The sequence below is a fragment of the Synchiropus splendidus genome, chromosome 5 (assembly GCF_027744825.2).
Source record: "Synchiropus splendidus isolate RoL2022-P1 chromosome 5, RoL_Sspl_1.0, whole genome shotgun sequence".
In the NCBI taxonomy this organism is placed as follows: domain Eukaryota; kingdom Metazoa; phylum Chordata; class Actinopteri; order Syngnathiformes; family Callionymidae; genus Synchiropus; species Synchiropus splendidus.
Window position 1 is genome coordinate 33812685 of NC_071338.1, and position 22139 is coordinate 33834823.

The window sequence follows — 22139 nt, forward strand, 5'->3', positions numbered from 1 at the left end:
TGGACAAGGCCTGAAACGCTCGGGGTTTTAAGCTGAAACAAAGCAACAATAAAGTCACTGGACCGGCGATTCTGATGTCATCAATAATACCTGGAGTTTATATAAGCAACAATGTTGAGAGAGAAACTGCCCAAATACTTTCTGGTCACCTGCTCAGCTCTGGGTGAAAATGGAGTCTGAGAGCATGTCAACCACATTCCAGTGAAATGGCCCTGCCAGGGTCAAACACCATAGCGACACGTCAGGGGGCACCAGAGGTGAAGAAGGGCGACGTGTTTCACGTCAAGTCCACGCAGTACAAAGTGCTGGACTTCATCGGAGAGGGCATCTTCGGCAGAATCGCCAAATGTATCGACCTGACCACCAGAGAAATCGTGGCCATCAAGATCTACAAATCCAGCTGCAATTTCAAAACCAAGATCCGAGAGTTGATGGTCCTGGACGCCATCAAGAGTTTTGACCCCGAGAAGAAGAACTTGGTGAGGTTCATCAAAAGCTTAACTATTCGGAAGAACTCCTACCTGGTGTTTGAGATGTTGGACCGGAGCTTGTCCGCCCTGATGAGGGAGCGGAAGAAGAAGCCACTGAAACTCAGCGAAATCCGCCCCATCACGCACCAGCTGCTGGTGGCGCTGGACGCCCTGAAGAGCATTGGCATTCTTCACACTGACGTCAAGCCGGACAACATCATGCTAGTCAACCACAAAGACCTGCCCTTCAGGGTCAAGCTCATCGACTTCGGGAACGGAATTCCCATGTCCAAAGTGGAGCTGGGGATGAGGATGCAGCCTCCTGGTTTCAGGGCTCCAGAGGTGACACTGGGACTCCCAATATCGGAGGCCGTGGACATGTGGGGACTGGGCTGCGTCCTGGCTTTCCTCTACTTTGGCTTCAGTCTCTTCCCCGGATCGTGCTACCACCGGATGAAGGTGATCTGTCAGCTGCTCGGGCAGCCCAGCGACGAGCAGCTGGACGTGGCTCTGAACACCAATCTGTACTTCAGCAAACAGAAGTACTACATGCCCCGCTGGAGACTCCTCCTCCCCGAAGAGTATCACAAGCTGACAGAGACCGATCCAAAGGTCGGGAGCATGACGCTGGACGGCTTCAACAGCCTGGAGGTGGCTGTGACGCTGTTCAACAAAACAGAGGATCCTCTGGAGCAGGAGGACAAGGCCGAGTTCCTCAGCCTCCTGAAGTGGATGCTGCAAGGCGACAGCGAACGGAGAGCGTCCCCCTCGGAGGCCCTCGTGCACCCCTATGTAACTGTCACACACTTGGCCAAATACAGCGCCCCCTGCCCTTACTTGGAGGAAGCCGTTCACCTGATGTCCGTCATCCCAGTGGACGACGCCTGCAGCTCGGACGACCACAGCTCTGTGGAGAGCTCCTGTGGGAGGAGCATCGGCGTCAGCCAGAGGCTCAGCGCCGCGGACAGAGACAAGACCAGTTCCCCGAGCAGAACCTCCCATGGACGGGACGAGGGCATGGATCAGGACCCCACCTTAAAGGAATCCGTGGCGGTCAGTGGCGACGCCGTGATGGTCAGCAGCGGATTCTCTCAGCACACATTTGACATACACATGGGGAACGACACTCGTCTCCTCAGCGTGCCCATCCCAAAGCTGCCCGCTCCCCCGGGCTGCACGGCGGGTCAAAGTCGAACTGATTCCGACCCTGAAGTGGCGGCCCGTGACACGGCAAGAAAGAATTTGTTGGACAAAACCTCCAAACTCTTCCAAAAGGTTGGCATTTCTGACGGAAACAATTCGGTACCGTGATGTCAGCCTGACCGGCGCCAGGTTGTATGTGATGGGCGGGACGCCGGTGGTGGGCGTCTGCTGCCGGTGGTACAAACCAATGTGCCACCGAGTGCCTCCACAAACGCTGGGGGGTTTCTTGATTGTGAAATGATAATAAAGGCTGGAGGTTTTGGCCAGAAGGGATTGACCGCGACCTGAACTCAGATTTGCCTCCAACAGGGCAGCGAGTTGAGCTTATGACAGTGGATTTAAGGCTCTACGCAGATTAACGGCCTCCTGAGTTTCGCCGACGCAACTTTATTCATGGCGACGATCGAGCTCCCCCCCTTGGTTCTGCTGTCCAACATCTCGGTACTCGCCTGCTCAACCTGCCGCCGCCACCACTGCGGCGGACGCACCGGGCCCTGAGACGGAGCTCTTCCCTCGCTGGGCACCATTAATCTCCCTGTTGGCTTGCTGCCACAGTCGGGTCAATTACATTCACCACTTCATTCTGCCGGCGGGATTCACCACTTCATTCTGCCAGCAGGTTGCAGTCAACTCTGGTCGGCTCCTTCAGTTCTCTGACCTTGGTCAGAGTCCAACAATAGAGGGGCTGCAATTGGGGTCGCCAGGGAGCTGTGATCAGTGTCAGGGCGCTTTACCATGCACACACCCATCTGTTGCTGCAGCCTGAAGAAAGCTGGACTCGTGAGCAACCCTGCACATGGGGGGAACCGCATGTCACTCTGGCCTCTGGACTGTGGTTGAAATCGTCACTGATGCAGAGAAAGAGCGAGCATTCATATGGTGCTGCGTGTCTGTGTTTGCCGTAGACACGGTGCTAGCGTCGGGGTGAGCCTGTCGTCCAGGCGTCCGGTTTGAAGAGAAAGTTGGACGCCGCAGAGTCAGGCGGACGAGCAGCTGGAGAGTGGTGGCTTGCGTGTCCAAGCACGAGTGACAGCTGAGCGGCTCAGGTGTGCGGCGGGAAACTCAACCCAGAGTGTTGAGCGCTGCCAAATAAACCATCTAATCCTTCCATGTGTCTGTGATTCTCTGAAACCACTCCTGCCTCGATGGAGTGGAAGAGTTGGCCCCTCCCACAGGGGGCGCCACCTGCCGGGTGAACAGCGTGGAGACCGGCGGAGCAGTGACACCTGACAGGAAGTGCTGTTACAAGCTAATCTGAACACACGACCGACTGAGGTCTCCGCCCCCCAAACAGAGCCACAGGTTGTACACACCTCATCCATCCCCTCTGCTCCCGCAGGTGCCCGAAACCTCGGTGAAGCGGAACGCAAACGCTCCGGAAGACACTCAGGGGAGGAAGAGGTGAACCGATAGATGGAACAGAGCACAGCCAATGAAGACATTTCCTGGATTGGTGGCAATAAAACATGTTTGAAAATGAAAAGTGAGTCTCACTCCACTCGTCTGCTGTGCGTCTCTTCATGTGCCTGAACGGACTTCAATGGTGATGATGTTGCCTCCAGGATTCTTCTGTTAAAAACCCACCATAATCCTGTCCATCTGCGTGAAGCCTTGTGTGTTTCCCGCTTGTTTCCACTTTGTTTTGATACATTTGATCACTCGAGAATCATTTTCTCCTCGGATTTTTCGGGACCACCATCGTGTGCACGTGTGCCCTGTGTTGAAGTGAACCTTGCGTCTAGATGATGTGTGCGCTGGCGATGATTCCTCCTCTCTGCTTTGTTGTTGGTCCTCTGTGACCTGCTGATGCTCCTCACCGCCCTTCTTCCACACACGCCCGGTCCAGAGAGGACACGCTGCCGACTGTGACTCGCGGCTTTGAAGTTGCAACGCAGCAGAAGCGTAACAAAGACAGCGCAGATGAAATCACGAATCTTAAAGTATATATGCGACAGCGGCGTGAGCCGAAGTTCATGGTATTTCAACCCAGCGTCAGCCTCCTTGAATCCTCGATGAAAAGTGAACCCGGCTCCTACTTCAGTGTGTCTCTCGCTAAATGGCTTAAAGATACAGTGATGTTCCGCTCAGCCAAACACAGCGCCTCTGCGGCGGTGCCACCAGCCGAGCTGAAGAAGGGCGACGTTCTCCGGGTCAAGTCCGGCCAGTACCTCGTGATGGACTTCATCGGAGAGGGCGCGTTCGGCAGAGTTGCCAAGTGCTTGGACACCAAATCCGAAGACATGGTGGCCATCAAGATCTTCAAGTCCACGCGTGACAGCAAAGACCGGGTGAGGGAGATGTCCATCCTGGACGCCATCAAGAGTCTGGACCCGGAGAAGAAAAACGTCGTGAGGTTTATTAGTTTTTTCGGAATCCAGAAGAATTCCTTCCTGGTCTTTGAGATGTTGGACAGAAGCTTGTCCTACCTGCTGAGACAACAGAAGAAAAGACCACTGAGTCTGAACGAAATCCGCCCCATCACGCACCAGCTGCTGGTGGCACTGGACGCCCTGAAGGGAATCGGCATCCTTCACACCGACGTCAAGCCGGACAACATCATGCTTGTCAACCACAAAGACCTGCCCTACAGGGTCAAGCTCATCGACTTTGGCAACGGAATCCCGACGTCCAAGGTCCACATCGGAATGAGCATGCAGCCTCCCAGCTTGCGAGCGCCGGAGGTGACCTTGGGTCTGCCCATCTCTGAGGCAGTGGACATGTGGGGGCTGGGCTGTGTTCTGGCGTTCCTATACTTTGGCTTCCACATATTCCCCGGCCGGTGCAACCACAGGATCAAGGTCATCTGCCAGCTGCTGGGGCAGCCCCGGGACAAGCTCCTGGACGTCGGCCTGAACACCAACTTGTACTTCAGCAAGAAGGAGAACGGTCCTCTCAAGTGGATGTTCCGCTTCGCCAACGAGTGCTTCAAGCTGAGCAAGATCGAGAGGAAGCTCCAGAAGATCACGCTGGACAGCCCCCTGACCATCGACCTGGCCGTGCATCGCTTCTACAAGATCAAGAACACGGTGGAGTGTAAAGACAAGATCGAGTTCCTGGGCCTCCTCAAATGGATGCTGCAGCCCGAGAGCAAGCGCCGCGTCTGCCCGTCCAAAGCGCTCCTGCATTCCTTCGTCACCATGAGTCACCTGACCAAGCAGAAGAAGAGCTGCTCCTACGTGACCGAGGCTGTCAACCTGATGGCGGTCGTCCCCAAGGAGAAGGCCGGCCAGTGAGGAGGGGCTGACTCCTCAGGAAAGACTGAGCTGTCCGGAGCGTGAGCCGTCTCTGACTGGGACCTCTCTGGGACCAGGAGCGTCTCGGACGGTGGTCGGCGGCGTGGAGGGAGCGCCAGGAACAGTTTCTCCCTAAGAATAAAGACTTTTCTGTCTCGTCTCCAGGGTCAAACAGATCATTGGTCACAACCTTTATTGTCCGTCTGACGGACCTGCCGACGAGGGACGCCTACTTCCAAACGTTATCGGTGCCATCTTTGCCTGCGTCAGTCAAATGTTCTTTGCACATTTATATGGAACTGCTTTCCTCATTCAGAGTGTGGTTGCGCCAGGTGGGCGTGGTGTGGTGTGGGAGGAGCTCACTCGTCCTGTTTTAAACTGAAGCCATGGAATCACTGAAGTTCCATGGATTCTTCTGTTTTTAGCTCCATGTACATGACGTGCAGAGCCCAGCACCAGAGGGGTTCCTGCAGGAGACTCCTTCATGCCAAGCTGAGAGCAGAAGCACGATCCTGCTGGTCAGACCCCCGGAGTCAGCAGCGGTTCTCCATGTGACCGCCGGCGCGTGTGGCTCTGACTTGGTGAGAGGGTGTGGGAGTGATGGAGGTGTGAGCGGCGGAGCACCTGAGTGTGTTGCTCACACCACAGAGAGAGCCGGGCTGAGTCTGGGGTCAAGAGCCACTTGTCACCTCAGGCTCAACTCACTCGGCCGACTCCACGACCTTCACGACTCATCTGCCGTTTGGTTTCCCCACAGCATCTGGGCTCGGGATCTTATGCTGTTTGAACAATGGGCCACATTCGGGAAGGAACCAGATCTGGCCCAGATGTGGTCCAGATCTGACTCGGGATGCGACACGGACGGCGCCTCCTCTCTCAGGTGCTCCGCCGCGCACACCTCCCATCACTCACCCTCTCACCAAGTCAAAGCTGGGTTCCAACCGAGCCACATGCGCCGCCGTGCAGCAGAGCGTGAGCGAGGTCAGGCCTCACGCGGGTCACATGTGGGCCCCCTGCTGACTCCAGGAGTCTGAAGTCCAGCCTGAGAGGATCCGACGGGAGTCTGAGTGGGTGTTGAGGCTACCGGACGTGACCCAGCGTTGCTTTTTGCTGGAGAGTGTGCCTCTCCAGTGATGCTCAGGTCCTCACTGCTCCACAGACCTCGGAGCAAAGTCAGAACACTTTGGGATTTTTGTCTTTCAAGTTCAGTTTAGTTTTGGGTTATGGTTGCCAGTTCTGGTCTTGGAAAAGAATCTATGATGTACAAGTCTGGTTTGTGTTTCCTTGTGAGTCCCAGTGACCTGGGGCGACCCGAGGCTCCAGACAGCAGGAGCCCGGCCTCTTGCTGGTGTGCGGCAGCGGCCCCAGCAGCAGTGGAAGAACACGGCTCCTGGCTGGGATTATGCAACAGATTACAGGCCTGGGTTACACAACGTGGCCGAGTGAGACGCCTGGCATGCCACCAGAGGCCAGACGGATGTGATGGCCCCGCCTCTGTTTCTGTCACCACCACATGAGCTGACGGTGAAACCTCAGCGGAGACTCGTCCACAAACAGAGCGCAGTATCTTCAGCAGCCGAACCGAAGAGCAGCCAGTGTTATAGCCCTCCTGGAGCGACCTGACTCGCACACGTCAGCGCTTCAGGTGAGACACACGACTCGCTCAAGTCAAGGAGGCAACTTCAGTCCGTCACCACCTGAAGGCTGCAGGCTCATAAATACAGCGCTGAAAAGGCGTCAAGTCCCTGAGCTGTGCTGCGGCTTTCAGCTCCTCCCTCCTGCTGCACGGCTCCAGCGTGGGGGCGGAGCCACGCACGCCAGCATAGTTCTCAGGATGGACCTTTCCTCAGGAACTTCAGCTGCAGGTGGCGTTGCATCCCTGTCATTAAAACCTGGATCATCATCATCACCACCATCATCATCACCATCATCATCATCATCATCATCACCATCACCATCATCATCACCATCATCATCATCATCATCACCATCATCACCATCATCATCACCATCATCATCATCATCATCCTCACCATCTTCATCATCACCATCATCATCATCACCATCATCATCATCATCAACACCACCACCATCATCATCACCATCACCATCCTCACCATCATCACCACCTGGTATGTCTTCTCATCTTCTCCTCTCCTGACAGTGACCTGGCTGGAGTGGCTGCAGTAGGAACCTCCAGCTACAGGTGCAGGTCTGCAGCCTCAGGCTGACTGCGTGTTTCCTGACCTGCGCGAGCCTCTTCAGGGGTGAGGCTGCTCTCCTGGGTCTGAACATGAGGTGGACCAGGAGCGTTCCAACAGCAGCCTTGTCCATCAACACTCAGAGCAGGAGTGCAGTGTGAAGGGCGGAGCTTGGATTTGGGAAGGCTGCTCAGCAGCACCTCACCCGCGCAGGGCCCCAACCACCAGGCCTGAGCGAGCTTACCGACGCCCTGGGGCCGGCGGGTCAAAGGTCACGGACAGAGCCGTGAGTGAAGCTGGCGGAGCGAGAGGCGCTCGCGAGGATGTGGAAGCCTGTGCTCCTGGTTGGCAACAAGGTGGCGCCTCCCACAGGTGTGGAGACAGCCCTGCTCACACCACTGGTGACCTTCAGCAAGGCGGAGGAGCCACTCGCCCTCTTGTTCTCCACTGCTCCACTTGACAAGCCCAGACTGAAGCCAGTGTCGGCGTAGTGACCTGGGAAGCCACTTCTGCCCTGCCTGGATGTCCGGCCAGAGCCTTTAGACACAAACAGGAAACAAGGCTGCGAGGCAAAAGTGAAGCACAAGCACCTTTCCCTGCTGACCAGCAGGTGGCGTGTGTGAGCACGCTCACCAGATGATCTGGGGTTAGTGGCGCCCCCTTGCTCTCGGGGCACCTTGATCAGAAGCAAGTGGAGGATTTGAAGCGCGTAGTGAGTCAGTGAACTGACTTGACAGCTGCACAGCTGTGATAGTGACCAGCTGTGGAGAAGAAACAATGATAAAGAAAGTGATGGCGCCCCCTACAATAAGCACTGTTTGTGAAAACACGCTATTATTTACTCTTCACTTCATCTTCTTTGGAGTTTAAATAAAATATATAGTTTTATTTTATTTTTATGATATTTAGACATGGTTTTACTATATATATATGTATATTATATTCAGTGAATATATATTCATTTTTTTCCAATTTTCGCCACAGTTTGCATCAATTGTATATTTCTTTCTTTTTTTCTTTAGTAAATGTGATGAACGTGACTTGCACCTGCTTCTGCTGCTGGTTGGACGTTTGCATGACAGACAAATGTCTCGGTGCTGATCACATGGTTTCATGTCATTTCCCAAGGTTTTGCTTTGTTGATGTGTGAGTAGACTCCATATGGTCCTCATTTGTTCTGGGAAAGGTGGGCCCCCAGATCCCAAAGGTTCAGGACCCCTGATCGAGAGGACCCCAAAGGTAAGCTGACAGTGGATGAAAGCTCTCCTCACTTCCTGTCGCTAAACCGCTTGTCAAAGCTCGTCTTTGTTGACCGAATGACGTGTCGTTGTGACGTGTTTGGTCTGAACTGTTGTTATTGCACCGCCACGATTGGTCCAGCAGCAGTGTAGTCCATGTGCTTGTGTGAAACGTACCTTCTGAATTAACCGGGGAGTGGCTCCAGTCTGCCGAGGTCCCAGCTCCCTGCCTCCTCCGGAGACACGCCAGCTCAGGTCCGTGGCTGGAGTCAGGACCTACAGCCGGCTCCTCAGGAGCCATCAGAGCGTGACACACAGCCCGGGATTGGGACTGTTGGGTTATGTAGCGTCAGAAAGAGAAACCGCGCTGATGAGGACGTTGGTGAACGTGTCCAGCTGGATGACAGAGGGCTGTTGGGACGTGTGAAAGCAGATGTGCAGCCGGCGCCACATCCCTCCACTGGGGTGATGTAACCCGCAGACTGCCATCACTTATTCATCCCTCCATCCTCCTGCTCCACTGGCTCCGGCCCGAAAGCAGGCGCTCTCTCCCGGAGCCGCCGACGCTGAGCAGCAGCGCCACGTCGGTTCTGGTGCCTCCAAGATTATTGCGACAAGCTGGAGACGTTTTCCCCAGGATTAACTTTGGCCCGGAGCACAGAGGAGCTCTAATCTGGCCTGTGAGTGGCTGCGGGGCCGCACCAATGAGAGGCGGAGGCCCCGCCCCCTCTCCGCAGGCCTGGCAGCCGCCGCGGTGACAGACGCGCCCCTGGGATTCCACCTGTCAGCCTCAAACGCGTTCATCCACAGGCCTCGTCTGAGCTGAACTCTGCGTCACCTCTCTGTCAGAGCTTCATCGTCTCACTCTGACACCATCCCTCCCCTCACTCGACCTTCCCAGGCTCCGCCCCTCGCCGCCTGCGCACTAACTACACACAGCCGCCATGAGACTCCGCAGGAGTGGTGGCTGTGAGTCTCGCTGGAGGGACCCCCACCCCCCGTCCCGCCGGCAATTGGCCGGGGGAGGAGGGAGAAGGGGGAGGGGGGGGTCACGGTCAGGTTTCTCATGGAGGCTGTTCTGCAGCCGTCTCTTAGCAACCGACACTTCTCTTTCTCTCTCGTCCTTGAGTCGATCGCTGCTTTCTTCGTTTGGTGAGACACTTTTGGAGACGCTCCACCGACAGACGGACGGATGGACGGACGGACGGACGGACTGTGAATCGAGAAGTGAGACGATCGTTTCAGAAAACACAGACGCGGGAGGCTGAGAATGTTGAGGGAGGAAGCAGAGGAAACGGTTCCGGACTCATTCTTCCACTTCATTGAAAACCTTCTGTTTTCTGGACTTTTGAGTCATTTTAGGGTGAAAAGTCCAAGCCTGCGTTTTTCTTCTCGATGCCCAAACCATCTTCCTGCCAGACTAAAGAGCTGTTGGACCCTGGAATCTGACGGCAGCACGTTTGCTAGCGCGTCATCCAGTGGTGAACGGACTTGGAGGGCCGCATCTGGCCCTCTGGCCCCGAGTTGAACTGAAGCTTGAAACCTGAAGCACCCCCCCACCTCTCACCCCCGCCCGTTCTGAGCAGGTCCACGCTTCCTGGTCACACCTGTCATGTTTGAACCTGGACACACCGGCAGCAGAGACTCAGAGTGGCAGTGGTGGTGGTGGAGTCAGACTGCAGACCCCTGCACTGATGGTCCCGCGTGGCTCTGGTCTCTCCGCCACAGCGCTGTCTCTGCGATGCCCTGTCGACGTGGCACTTCAGACTCCACCCTGACTCGGCACTTCCACCTGCTAGGCTAACGCTAACGCTAGCTTCTACATGTTGGTCACATGGATTTGACTCTCCTGAGTCTTCTCCCAGACTCCAGGGGTCACACATCTGCATCACAATGATGAATAATATCTTTGGCTCAAAACCTCCGATAAAAACGTGGTTGGATCAGAAAGTCCAGTACAGCAAGTCAACATGTGGCGGCGCTGTTTGCTCACTGTGCAGTGAGGGGCCACACTACTCCCATGATCTCCTGGGCGGTTGAACAAGTTTGGTCCCAAAGGAGCAGCAGGTGCACAGCGATGTTGAAACTAGCTAGCTAGCATCGGCTACACCGCTTCCGTCCGGGCAGCAGCTTTTTCTTCATGAGAACAGGACTCCGGGAGCGATGTTGTCTAAAAACAGGATCAAGGTCCTTTTATACGGTTGACGGCGGAATCACTGGAGCGCTTCGCCTCCGTTTGTCACCGCCTCGGTGGGACACAGTATTAGGTCCTGGCAGGCCCAAACACTGGCTGGAGTTTGACTGCAGGTGACAGAACATCAGGGCTTCTGGTCCAAAAGAAAGTCAGACAATAGGAGTCAGGTGCAAAGCATCAGCTCAGAACCACTGACCTAAACAAAAAAAAAAACTTTCTGAAGAAAACCTTGTGAGTGTGGACGCAGCCCGCCTTCACGCGTCCGCCAAGCGAACTGTCCGGAACCACGTGAACCGCGCGTGTTTCACGCCGTCGTTTCGTGGCTTCTTTATATATTGATGAGGCGCGACTCGCTGCGGGAGAAATTCACGTGTTTATCTCACCAGTTCCACTGGAACACATGCATTTCCCGACGTTCAAAATGCGAATTTATGAATTTATGTATTTATTTTTACTTGAACGGAAATGTACACTTCGTTCTTCTGACCTCCGGTGATGACGCATTAAGTAGTTTTAGAACTCAGTCACATGTTGCGTCTCAGACTGGTTCGCTGCCGAATGATTTCCAGGTTTTACGTCAGAGGTTTGACCGTCGTGGCGTTAAATGTGTGTTAAAAAAAATGGATGGGAAAAATGTATGTATGATAATAGTGAATTCATGAATCGAACATGAATAATATATATATATATATATATATATATATATATATATATATATATATATATATATATATATATATATATATATATATATATATATATATATATATATATATATATAAAATACAATAATACAATTATATACATTATATAATACAATTAATTATGTAACTTATAAGGAAGAACAGAGAGTAAAATAAATATCTATTTAACACAAAAGTAAGAACAAAAAAATCCCGTTTATTATTATTATTATTATTATTATTATTATTATTATTATTATTATTATTATTATTATTATTAGTCAGATTGAATTGAAACGGAAAAGCAGATTTCTAGAACGAAATGTGTTTCTTGTGGTCGAAGGTTGACGGTACAATACAATTAAAGCAGTCTGCGGCCATGTGGGAGTCAGAGCTGCGATAAATATAAACGGGAATCGAGTCACGGACCAGTCGGACGCGGATGAACACAGCCTCGCGGGTTGTGTATTAGTTCAATGAAGGGTTCGTTTGCATCCTGACAACATTGTCAGAATCAAATGTCGACGGAAACATCGTTTACAGCGTCACGGCGCGAGAGTGTGTCGAGTCTCTCCGAGACCAAACACGTGGTGAGTGGCGCGCTTCCCTGGTGCTAGTGCTGGTTGGGCCGCCGACAGCACCGGGATCTACCTCAACAGTCGGTCCAGCCTCTCGAGCCGAACCAGACCTGAGCTGACCCCGCCTGAAACTAAAACCCGTCACGGAGTCCGTGACATGTTTTCTTCGTTCGGAATATTATTATTATTATTATTATTATTATTATTATTATTATTATTGTGTGTTTCAAGGAGGCCAAACACAGCGGGACGGGTGTGACATCGCCTCGATGTTGGACTGGGGTCCGAGCTTCAGACGCACCTGGACTGGTGTGGGAAAATGGCCCGGCTGATGTCTGCTGGCCTCTCTGGCCCCGAACAGTGGGAGCCCACGGAGCGGCCCGCGTCACCTCCGGACACTAAACCCCAGTGACAGAGCAGCGAGGGGGCGCTCATTAGCTCCGTGGCCTCGCGCCCTGCGACACACACACACACACACACACACGAGCGTCAAGTTTTCTCTCATCCAAGTCGTGAACCAAAAGCGCGTCTGCTCACGTGCAGATCTGCCGGGAGCTCGTCACTCCTGCAGGTGATGTGCTCATCTCCGCGCCTCCGTCATCGCTGGATGATTCTGACGTTGTTTTTCTCAGCACAAACTCGCTCCTAAAGTCGCTCGGAGGACAGACAGACAGACGGACAGACGGGCCCCAGGAAGGTCCTGAGGCCCGTCTGTCTGTGTTGGATGAGTGAGTGACGGAGGAGGAGCTCACCTGCGTGTCGCCCAGTTCAGTCCTCCTTCTGCTTGTTTCTTCAGCCCCCAGAGCAGATCTTCTCTTCTATTATCCAGCCCCAGACAGAACATCTATGCTGGACTCCAGAGACTTTTGTTGACGAGTCATGTTGATATCAAGCAGTCGTTTCTCTCTCTTGTCCATGTTTTTCCTTCCTGTCACCAGTCTCACCGAGTTCAAGGACCTTCAGGAGGTTTTCACCTCCGCCTGAGGGTTGAGGCGGGAGGAGCTCGGGACAAGAGCCAGAGGCTCTCGGGCTCCCACATTCGGAGCCCAGACCTCACGAGGCACCAGGAGGAGACACACCCCACACGGGTGCTGGGGGTCCAACCCTGGCTTAGATCTGTGCCGGTGTTTGACCTCTAACACGTCTACGGCTCCAGCAAAATATTCCTGTTGATCCTTCACCGTGACTTTAATTCACAGTTCATATTCAGCGTTCAGTGTTACTGGATCCCAACTACGTATGAATTTCCTGTGGAGGTGACGGATGTGGAAGAGCGAGTGGCAGTCCACGGTCCAGAGACACAGCAAAAACAGGTGTGAGACACAAGTCTGGATTACAGAGTGGCTCTGGAGCAGAGGCCCCAGAAGAACAAGCTGATTCCTCCGATGAAATGATTGGATTCAAACCTCAAAGATAATTAAAATAAATATAATAAATAATATTTAAAAAATAATAGCAAAGAAAAATTAGACATTTTTTGACCAAAAGATGTTCTGTTGAGTTTGAGACATGAATAAAAAGCGGCGATGAAAGATTGAATCCAGAACCATAGCAGGTAAAATTGCAGGAGAGCAGGAGGATGAAGTGCTGCAGCAACACTGCAGAGAACAGTGAAAAAGATGACACGAGAAAACAGACTGTTTTGCATGAAAACAGAATTTAATGAACTCAAACAGTTTGTTTCCAAGCTTTCCATGAAAAATGCTCAAAATCAAGATGAATTTTCCAAGCTTCATCACCAGTTTGATTGGAATTGAAAGAATCTGGACTGGCAACAAAACTAAATTGGACTATGTTTTGTTTGACAAAAGATCATGAATTCTGAAATGTTCTTCATGAAGATAAAAGGGTGGGAATGGTGAAGTGGCTGACTTGGAGTCAGGAGCACGAATCCAGGTTCAAAACGCGGCAGAAGAGCTGGATCTGGGACGCCACAGCGTTGGTGAATCTCAAGGGGGCGCTGGAGAGCAGGCTGCAGCCCGCTGTGGACCACCTGTCCCGACCAGGCTCCGCCTCCCGCCAAATGTCGGGCCTCCATTTGTGCTCATTGACCAGATGAGAGCAGATTATCATCCAGTTTGTCTGCGATGGCGAATAATTCCTGTTTGGACACACACTCGGCGGCAGCTGTGAAGAATCCACTCCAATAAACCAAATACACTTTATTTATAAATCTTGAATTATAATTTAATACGTACCAATATGTTCTCACCAATATCTTTCACAGTACATCAGAGTGGAGGTAAAAAAGACAGACACACACTCACACACACAGTTGAAATGCCCTGCCGTGTTCTGTCGTGATGAAGCGGCCGCGGCTCAGTGACGCGTGAATCGGACCGGAACCCTGACTGGCCAGTTCAGACTGCAGCAACAATCCCAGCAGGAGACGTTTTTTGGGTAACGGAAGAGGACGGCTGGCTGTAGCGGCGACTGGAGCTCGGACAAGGTTACGGGTTGCCACCGTCAGGTTTACGATAAACACGGCGGCCGTTGGCTGATGAGCTCCACCTCCTGGTGGCGAGGGTTTAGTCTCCGTAGGTTAATAACATTCTCACGAGTCGCCGCACCCCTGCCGACTCACCACAACACCGGAGACCAGATATGTACATTAGCAGAGGCGGACACGGTCCAGAGCGGCCATGGCACCAAAGCCAGCGCGAGGTACCGAGGGCTCCGCCCAGCTACGCATGCTCCTCCCACTCTACCAAGGAGACACGCTCAGGAGACGATAGAAGCCATAAGTGGAGTCAATATCGGGGATGAAGCTCAGGTCGACGGAATGACGGAGGGGACTCGTGTGTTTTGCAGAGGAAGGGACAAGAATCAAGGGAAAAGCCACAGGACACTTGAGGAGAGGACACTCACGGGTCAGGGTCCACCGGGGGAAACTGAGTGGAAGCCCTCTGTTCCCACTGAGAGGAGGCGGTCGGAGGAGCCAGGAGGTCCAGACAGTCAGGGTGGGGTGGGAAGCCTGACCGTGCTCCTCTCACCGTCTGAGGTCCCACGGTCCAGTGTCCAATCCAAGAGGAGGACTTTTCTCAACTGTGCTCTCCTCTCTGAGGACAGTCCACAGAGTTCGGAGGTACTGAGAAGAACGCGCCTCAGGGTCAGACGGAGAGGTGAGGTCTCCATCTTAGATCCGAACTTCAGCGGGTCGCAGCGCCGTGGTGGTTTATGTGATCGTGAAAAGGTGATAACCGACTCTGCAGTTGCTTCAAAGTGCCTACGAGTCTCAAAAGACAGGAGAACACAAGACGGGTCCGGGGGCAAAGGTACAGAAAACAAACAAAAGGAAGATAATTTACAAAGGTCATAAATACACACACAAGGTCCAATAAATATCGTTATTCCCCTCCCCCCCCGAACAAGAACATAAAGAAGAGGTCCCACACCGGTCGCTCCTCACTGGTGGAAGTGGGGTCACCTCCAAGTCTCTTCTCAGGTCCAAGGAAAATGGCTTTTCGTAGAAAAATCACGGAAACTTTCCCTTTAACATCCGTGTTTCCTGGCAGCAGCGGGTCCGAGACTCTGAGGGGGGCGCTCTCTACTGGATAGGCATGTACGGCCAGTTGAAGCTGCTGCCGGACAGCAGCATGTCCCTGATCAAGGTCTCGATGGGGGTCTTTCCCACCAGACGCACGAAGAAAAGCTGCTCGATGACAGAGGAGGACACGGTGCGCAGCGAAGGCAGCCGCAGCAGCAGCTTCCCGAAGCGGTTGGGCTGGTTGGGGTACTGACTTCTCACGTACTCCTCCAGTGCACACTGGGACTTCTCCTGCAGACCTTCCACGTGGGCCACGTCCGACAGACCACAAGCATCTAGAGACCAATGAGAAGAGGAGCATGTTAGGGTCAGGAGCATCAACAGCCTGAGGCCGGTCCAATACCGACCCTCCTCCCGCTGCTTCTTAAGGACCCACAGTTTCACCAAAGAGGCGCCGGCTGAAGCAGCTTCTGGGACCTGGGTGGTGGAGCTGCGTGCGCTGGCGGAAAAACCAGCCCCCAAGGACCAGTAGGCCCACCCCCGTCCTCCCTGCTTGAGTGCCCGCACGGTTTGGAACAGTTTAGCGCCGACTTTGGACGGCGTCTCGTGGGGGCGATGGACCAACCTGGCTGCTGCGGCTCAGCACCACAGACGACAATCTAACACCCAGGTCACGTGTACACGACTATGACTCCTGAACAGATCGTTTCCCTCTGTCTCCTCAGTTTTGCTTTATTAGAGTTGACCACTCAGTGAGGCGCACAAGTCGTCAGACCTCTTGTTAGAATGTTGACTCTGGTGGTGTTTTGTAGCGTATTGAGATTAAAAACGTTAAGATTCTGCCACATTAATTTACAATGAGATGAAAACCAGGTGTGGTCACATGACCAGCCGAGGCGGGGTCCAAACTCTGTGGAAAAGAAGACGGACATTTGGACTTAATGACAGTGATGTTGAAGGAGCCCGACCGCTTGGTCCCGGACTGGACCGGGTCGACCCAGGTTTGGTGCTATGATGGTACTAAATAATGCTCCATCCAGCTTCAGCGCAGTGAAAAGTTTTCTAGAACCACACTCCAGCTCCCGGACGGTCTTGGAGGACAACGGCCTTGTGAAATAGACTTGAGGGTCTGAGCGCCCCTGAGCAGGGTTTCCCCAGGGCCTGACGTATTGAAACGAAGCATCGAAGCAAGCGGAAAACATGACACGGATCACGGAGTTGACGGTATTCACGCCGTCGCGCCGCCAGCCGGACATGTGAAGAGACGGACCGGACCAGGATGGCTGCAGATCAGAGAGCGATTCACTAGTCGTGAGCCACCGGGTTAGCAGCATCAAGGTCAGGCGTCAGTTAGCCCTGGCTATGCTACTTTCAAAGAGCAAGTATCAAGGCTTGGTAGCACACACACGTGCTACGGCTAGGACTGCAATCTCCTGAGCCTCATTTGGCTTTGCTCAAGGGCTACAAGGATTTGGTCTATTTAGCCAGGTTTAGCGCCACCAGGGTTGGCGGTCTGGTCCCAGAGCTTGGCGCTACTTGGAAGGACGAGTCGTACGATTGGTCAGTGTTTCCGTGCACTTTTCTTTCTGCTACGGTTAGGCAGTGCTTTGGTCCAGGGGCCTGGTTCGTCTGAGGTTTGCTGCAACTCACGTCAGCAAAGGTCGGTGCCACTGAGATCCGAAAACGTTAGCTAGCGCCGAGTCAGCGTCTTGTTTGTGTATCACACAACATGTTAACGTCACAACTGCTGCTGTTCAAACCTCTCTGATGCCGCGTGAGCGACGCAAAGAACAACATCGTGTTTGTTTCACATTGGTGCAAAAGGTTTTGTCATCTGTTTGAAGTTCACTATTTAAACGCCAAAATACCGCCACAATACAGCCGAGCTAGTGAAGGCGGGAGACGCCGAGGGAAGTCCAACGCTCCACTGTCTTCTTCGGCGGAGACCAGAGAACAACCAGCAGCGTTTGACCTTCCGTGGCCAGACGCCATCCGAACTACAAGATGGCGTCTGGGTCCTAAGAGCAGACTGAGGCGGGCGCCGCTTCCATCCGGTCCCTGAGTGAACTGTAGCGCTGGAGGCAGCAGGGGTTAAAGTGCGGTTACTGTGTCCCACTTTGCAGACACGTGCTGGGAGGTGCTCGTGGGGATTAAAATAGAACGACACGGGAGAGCATTTTCTTTTCTTCTGCGCTGCCGTGCTGTTCATCCATCTCGTCAAACATCATCACTCACTTGCTGCACTGCTGCACATTAGCGCCAATTAATTAAACCTTTTCAGAATCAAGTGTTTTACAGCTCACTCCATTGATCGTGCCACGCCACGACACCAGCGAATGTGAGTGATAAACGGCCAACACTTCCCCGCCAGCGCGCTGTGTTTACGCTGGAGGTGAAGCGTCTTCCTTCAGAAGAAACCCTTTGATCGCCAGTTCTAAATGTCTCAAAACATCGTTTAACCTTCCCACGCACGCTTGAAACTAGATTTTTGAAAAATGTCGTGAGGCGTCAAAAAGTGTGTTTGGATTGTGACGCTGTGGACGTTGGGTTGTGTTTTGTCCTGCGACGTGTTGTCATTCCTGACACCCTGCGGTGTGTTGGTCCGGTCCGCAGAAGGAAACCTGACCGTAAATTAGATTTTCATCTGCCGAGGAAATTAACTGGAATTGAATTAATTGCAGAAACGGAGGAGCAACAACTGACCTCTGACCTTGGCATTTAGTCACAGAAATATTCTCGAGAAGATATCATATTTTATCCGCAGTTTTATCCGCAGAATCTTTGTGGACATGCAACTGTTTGATAAAACTAAATTCAAAAATAATGGTGTGTTCCGCTCCTGAAACATTATCTGTTTATTTAATCCATAAATAGTTCTGAATGCACCTTATAGCATTATTCATTAGTATTTACTGCTATTTATATTTATATACTATTCACTTGGATGAATCCTGAAATAAATGTCATAATACTATTACACCGTTGTTATTACTAGTATAATAAATCATGTTATTTTTGCAGCTGTCAGGATGTTCAATATTCAAATGACAGTCACCATTTATTAGTTTATTGGCTGCAGCTTTGTGTTCGTCGCCGTCGTTTGGTGTGTGGCTTTCATATGAGCATTATCTTTACAGTGCTGTGACGCATGGAACAGATCACCGTTAAATCTATATATTATTGCCATTTCAATGACAAAACGCTTTCATTCAAAAGCAAAATCAAACACTATTTTTTGGGAATATTTCACCAAATTTGTATTTTACATCCGAATGTGATTTTAAAACGAAAATTTCTTTATTCCGTTGCAGCCGATTATATTTGGCAGCGGCGGCGGCGGACCCCTCTGTTAGCTAGCATGCGGCTAAAGCGCGGGCTGTTTGTTCAGCACAGTCGCCATGTTGTCATGTTGTGTTCTCCTCCTGTGTTGTTGTTGTTGTGCTGGTGTCGAACACGTGTCCGCTAACAGCAGTGGGATGTGGGCCTGGGGCCACGTGGCCCTTTACCGTGCCTCTGCTGCGGATTAGCTCCTTCCTGTTTTTCCCGTTTGTGCCGCTGCTACGGCGCAAGACCAGCTTCCCGCCACCGCGTCCTCCATCTTGGCCGCACTCACCTGTGGTGAAGAGCACCACGGCCTTGATGCAGCTGTACTCGGCCGAGTCCACGTGCAGCACCTTCAGCTTCTCCACCTGCTCCTGGAAGAGCCGGATGTGGTCCATGAAGGCCACCACGCGGTCCGCCGACATGGGCGAGGCGTGCAGGCCCGCGGCCGCCAGCAGCGGCGCCACGTGCACCGGCATGGAGCACTGCGCCGCGTTCAGCACGAAGAGTTCGCTCCAGGTGAGGCGCAGCAGCGCCACCTGGTCCGACACCTGCAGGTCCGGGAAGAAGGGGATGTTCCGCGCCCACTCCACCGCGCTGAAGAGCATCCGCGCCGCCAGCTCGCAGATGTTCTCGATGCCCATGATGTTGTTGCCCTGCAGACACTGCGAGCCGAAGCGGGAGGTCGGGTAGGGCTCGGCCCGCAGCAGCAGCGAGATGTAGCCCGACAGGTAGGAGTGGCACTGGAGCGGGTCGCCGTTGGTCAGCGCCAACTGCCCGTGGTAGGACTGCGCGGGGATCCGGCCTCGCTGGACGGCTGCGAGGGCACAGGACACGTGACGTCACACCCACAGAACCCTCCGCTCGGTAACCGACACGCGACCGCGGACACAAATAAACAAAGTCGAACCCCGCAGTGGTTCCGACCACGCCATGATCCCAAACCGAACTCGATACGGCGCGTCACTTCCACCGGAATTGACTGACCTGACGCGACCGCTCCAGAGCTGCGCACTCGGCAGAGCCGCCTCGCCCGTCACGTAAACATTCGGTCTGACTGACAAACGTTCGTTTCTGTTTCATCGACTTGTTATTATCCAGGCGCCACTTCAGGTTGGGTTTGCCGAAATATCATGAAAATACTCGTCACCATGATGCATTTGCATTCGATTATTTCATCTAAATTATACGAATAAAAAGGTGAGCAATTATTTATTTTTTATAATTGTTTTCGATCAGTTTTACACATTATTAGGCCTTGAATAAACACACACACATTTGAGGTCGTGACCTCCAGCCTGCGCGGCGTTCTTCGTGTTCTTTTTTTATTATTATTATTATTATTTTGTGAGCAAATAATTGTTCTGAAATGTAGGTCATACGACGGTCCCTTACATTTTCGAGAATTTCATCAAAATAACGAAATCATTCTCTCACTACATTTATCTATTTATGTTCTTCGTAATTCAATTTCAGATAAATATTTGGTGAACTTTAATGTTAAAATAAAACAGTTTTTACTTGGATCAAGAAACGTTTTCGAAATGGACCTGATAATATTATTACACTGTTGTTATTTGTTGTATTAGAAGTGCTAACATTTTTATAATATTTAATTCTCATGATTAGGTCCCTCATCCGAAGCTACGATCATTGTAGCATATTAATAGCATATTATACTTATAATTGGTGCAAAAAAAAAAAAAAAAAAACAGACGTGCGAACTCTAGGCCATATTTCTTTTTGCCTGGTTAAATGGTGATTGCGCGGCTTTAGCTGCTTTGATCGATCGACATGTCGCGTGTTTCTTCAGTTATTTCGGGCCTCCGTTATATAACGACACACATGACTGCACGACGTAAACACTCCCGCGCGCGCGCGCGCTGACCAGAGTTCATGACCCCTGTGCAGAAACACCGTAAATATCTGTTGCTGAGTGCTGAACTCCGAACAGCTCTGTGGCCACGGTTCGATCCATTTAACAGTCAGTTACAGAACAAAACCGCGTTTTTCTTTTCTGTTGTTGTTGTTTGTTTGTTTTTTTTTTTTTGTTTTTTTTTTTTGCGTCACAAATGAGAAACATTTTGTGACAGATGCTCATATTCCTCGTGATGTTCACGCTCTTGATCCAGAGTCGTGTTATTTACACGCCGTTCACGACGGTCGAACCGCACAGGAACATACATCTTTCGCTCTGTTATGCAGTAATTACCGTTGAAAAAGAGTCATAACGGAGTGATAAGTCGAGTTCCGCGGCAAATGACTGTGGCGGAGACTCGTAATGGCCGCGACCTGGACAGCGACGTGCTACATGATGCTAGCGGCGCCGGCGCTGGAGCCCCGCACCCCCGCCTACCTTCTCGCCTCATGCCCACTTTGAGGCACTTCTTCAGGCGGCAGTACTGGCACTGGTTGCGGTGGTGCTGGTCCACGGGGCAGCTGCGGTTGGCGCGGCAGGTGTAGGTGAGGTTGCGGCGCACGCTGCGCTTGAAGAAGCTCTTACATCCCTCGCAGGTGAACTGTCCGTAGTGCTTCCCGCTGGACTTGTCGCCGCACACGATGCACTCGATCTGCTGGTTCTGTTGCTTGTCCGAGGACGAGGACGACGAGGACGGGGTGGCGGTGCTGGTGCCGGTGCCGGTGCCGGTGCCGGACGGGTTGGGCTGCGCGCTGCTGTCCAGAGAGGAGCTCGGGTTCAGGGGCCCGGCCAGAGGCAAGGGCCCCACCTGGGAGCCCGGGGAGGAGAGCGACCCCTGGGGGTCCCCGACCCCCTCCGTGCTTCTCCACGCCACCATCGCCATGTCGACCGAACTTCGCGCGTCCAACTTTGCCCGTCAGCGAGCGCGCATCCACGCGGTTCCGCTGCGAGGATGTGGGTCACGCACGGCTCTGAGCGCAAGTGTGGCGAGGAAGCGCTCGTCCTCGGAGGTGAAGCCGGGACACGGTAATCCACGGGGCCGGGTCCAGATCTCGGCTGCGACTGGAGCAGATGGAGTGGTCAGACCTGGCTCTCCCGGCGCTCCCTGCGCTCCCAATCGCTCCCAAGTTCTGTTCACGAGTCCAGAGAGGAGGGAGAGATGGGAAGGGCGAGGAAGGAGGGGGAGATTTAGGGGATGCTTTGCTCCAGCAGCGGAGAGCGCGCGTCACTGGCTGTGGCGCCGTGACGTCAGCGCAGAGGGCGTGGCCAGGCTGGGACGCACGGCTCTGGAGAGGCGTTTGTTTTTGTCCGAAACGCTTTTTCACTTTTCCCCCCCTGGTGGTCCCGACGAGCACGTGTTTGCCTGGACGTTTGTCGACTGGGTTGCGTCTTCACGCAGGTGTGTTTTGCTGCCACCAAATACTGTTGCACATTTTTGAAGCTTCAGTCTTGCTGCTCGCTGGCTTGGACCATGTTCATCTGTTCTCCCCACCTTCCATGGAGCTTTATGCGGGTCAGGTCCAGCAGAGGAGCCCCGGCCATCAGCTGGATCAGGTGCAACACTCCTCGGTTTCACTGTCATGGTCACCGTCATGGTTGCTCATGGCTACCAT

The 22139-nt window shown here is 52.8% G+C and overlaps 2 protein-coding genes across 2 annotated transcripts; one reads left to right on the forward strand and one right to left on the reverse strand.

The window, feature by feature from the left end:
• Positions 1 to 3671: 3671 nt before the first annotated feature.
• Positions 3672 to 5066, forward strand: LOC128759373 (homeodomain-interacting protein kinase 1-like). The gene has a single exon (XM_053866250.1). The coding sequence runs from the start codon at positions 3686 to 3688 to the stop codon at positions 4904 to 4906; it is 1221 nt and encodes a 406-aa protein (XP_053722225.1). The 5' UTR covers positions 3672 to 3685; the 3' UTR covers positions 4907 to 5066.
• An 8299-nt stretch (positions 5067 to 13365) lies between these two features.
• Positions 13366 to 22090, reverse strand: LOC128759403 (COUP transcription factor 2-like). The gene is made up of 3 exons (XM_053866297.1): positions 20965 to 22090; positions 18901 to 19425; positions 13366 to 15622 (listed from the first exon to the last, which is right to left on the reverse strand). The coding sequence occupies exons 1-3, from the start codon at positions 21407 to 21409 to the stop codon at positions 15348 to 15350; spliced, it is 1245 nt and encodes a 414-aa protein (XP_053722272.1). The 5' UTR covers positions 21410 to 22090; the 3' UTR covers positions 13366 to 15347.
• Between the last annotated feature and the right edge of the window lie 49 nt (positions 22091 to 22139).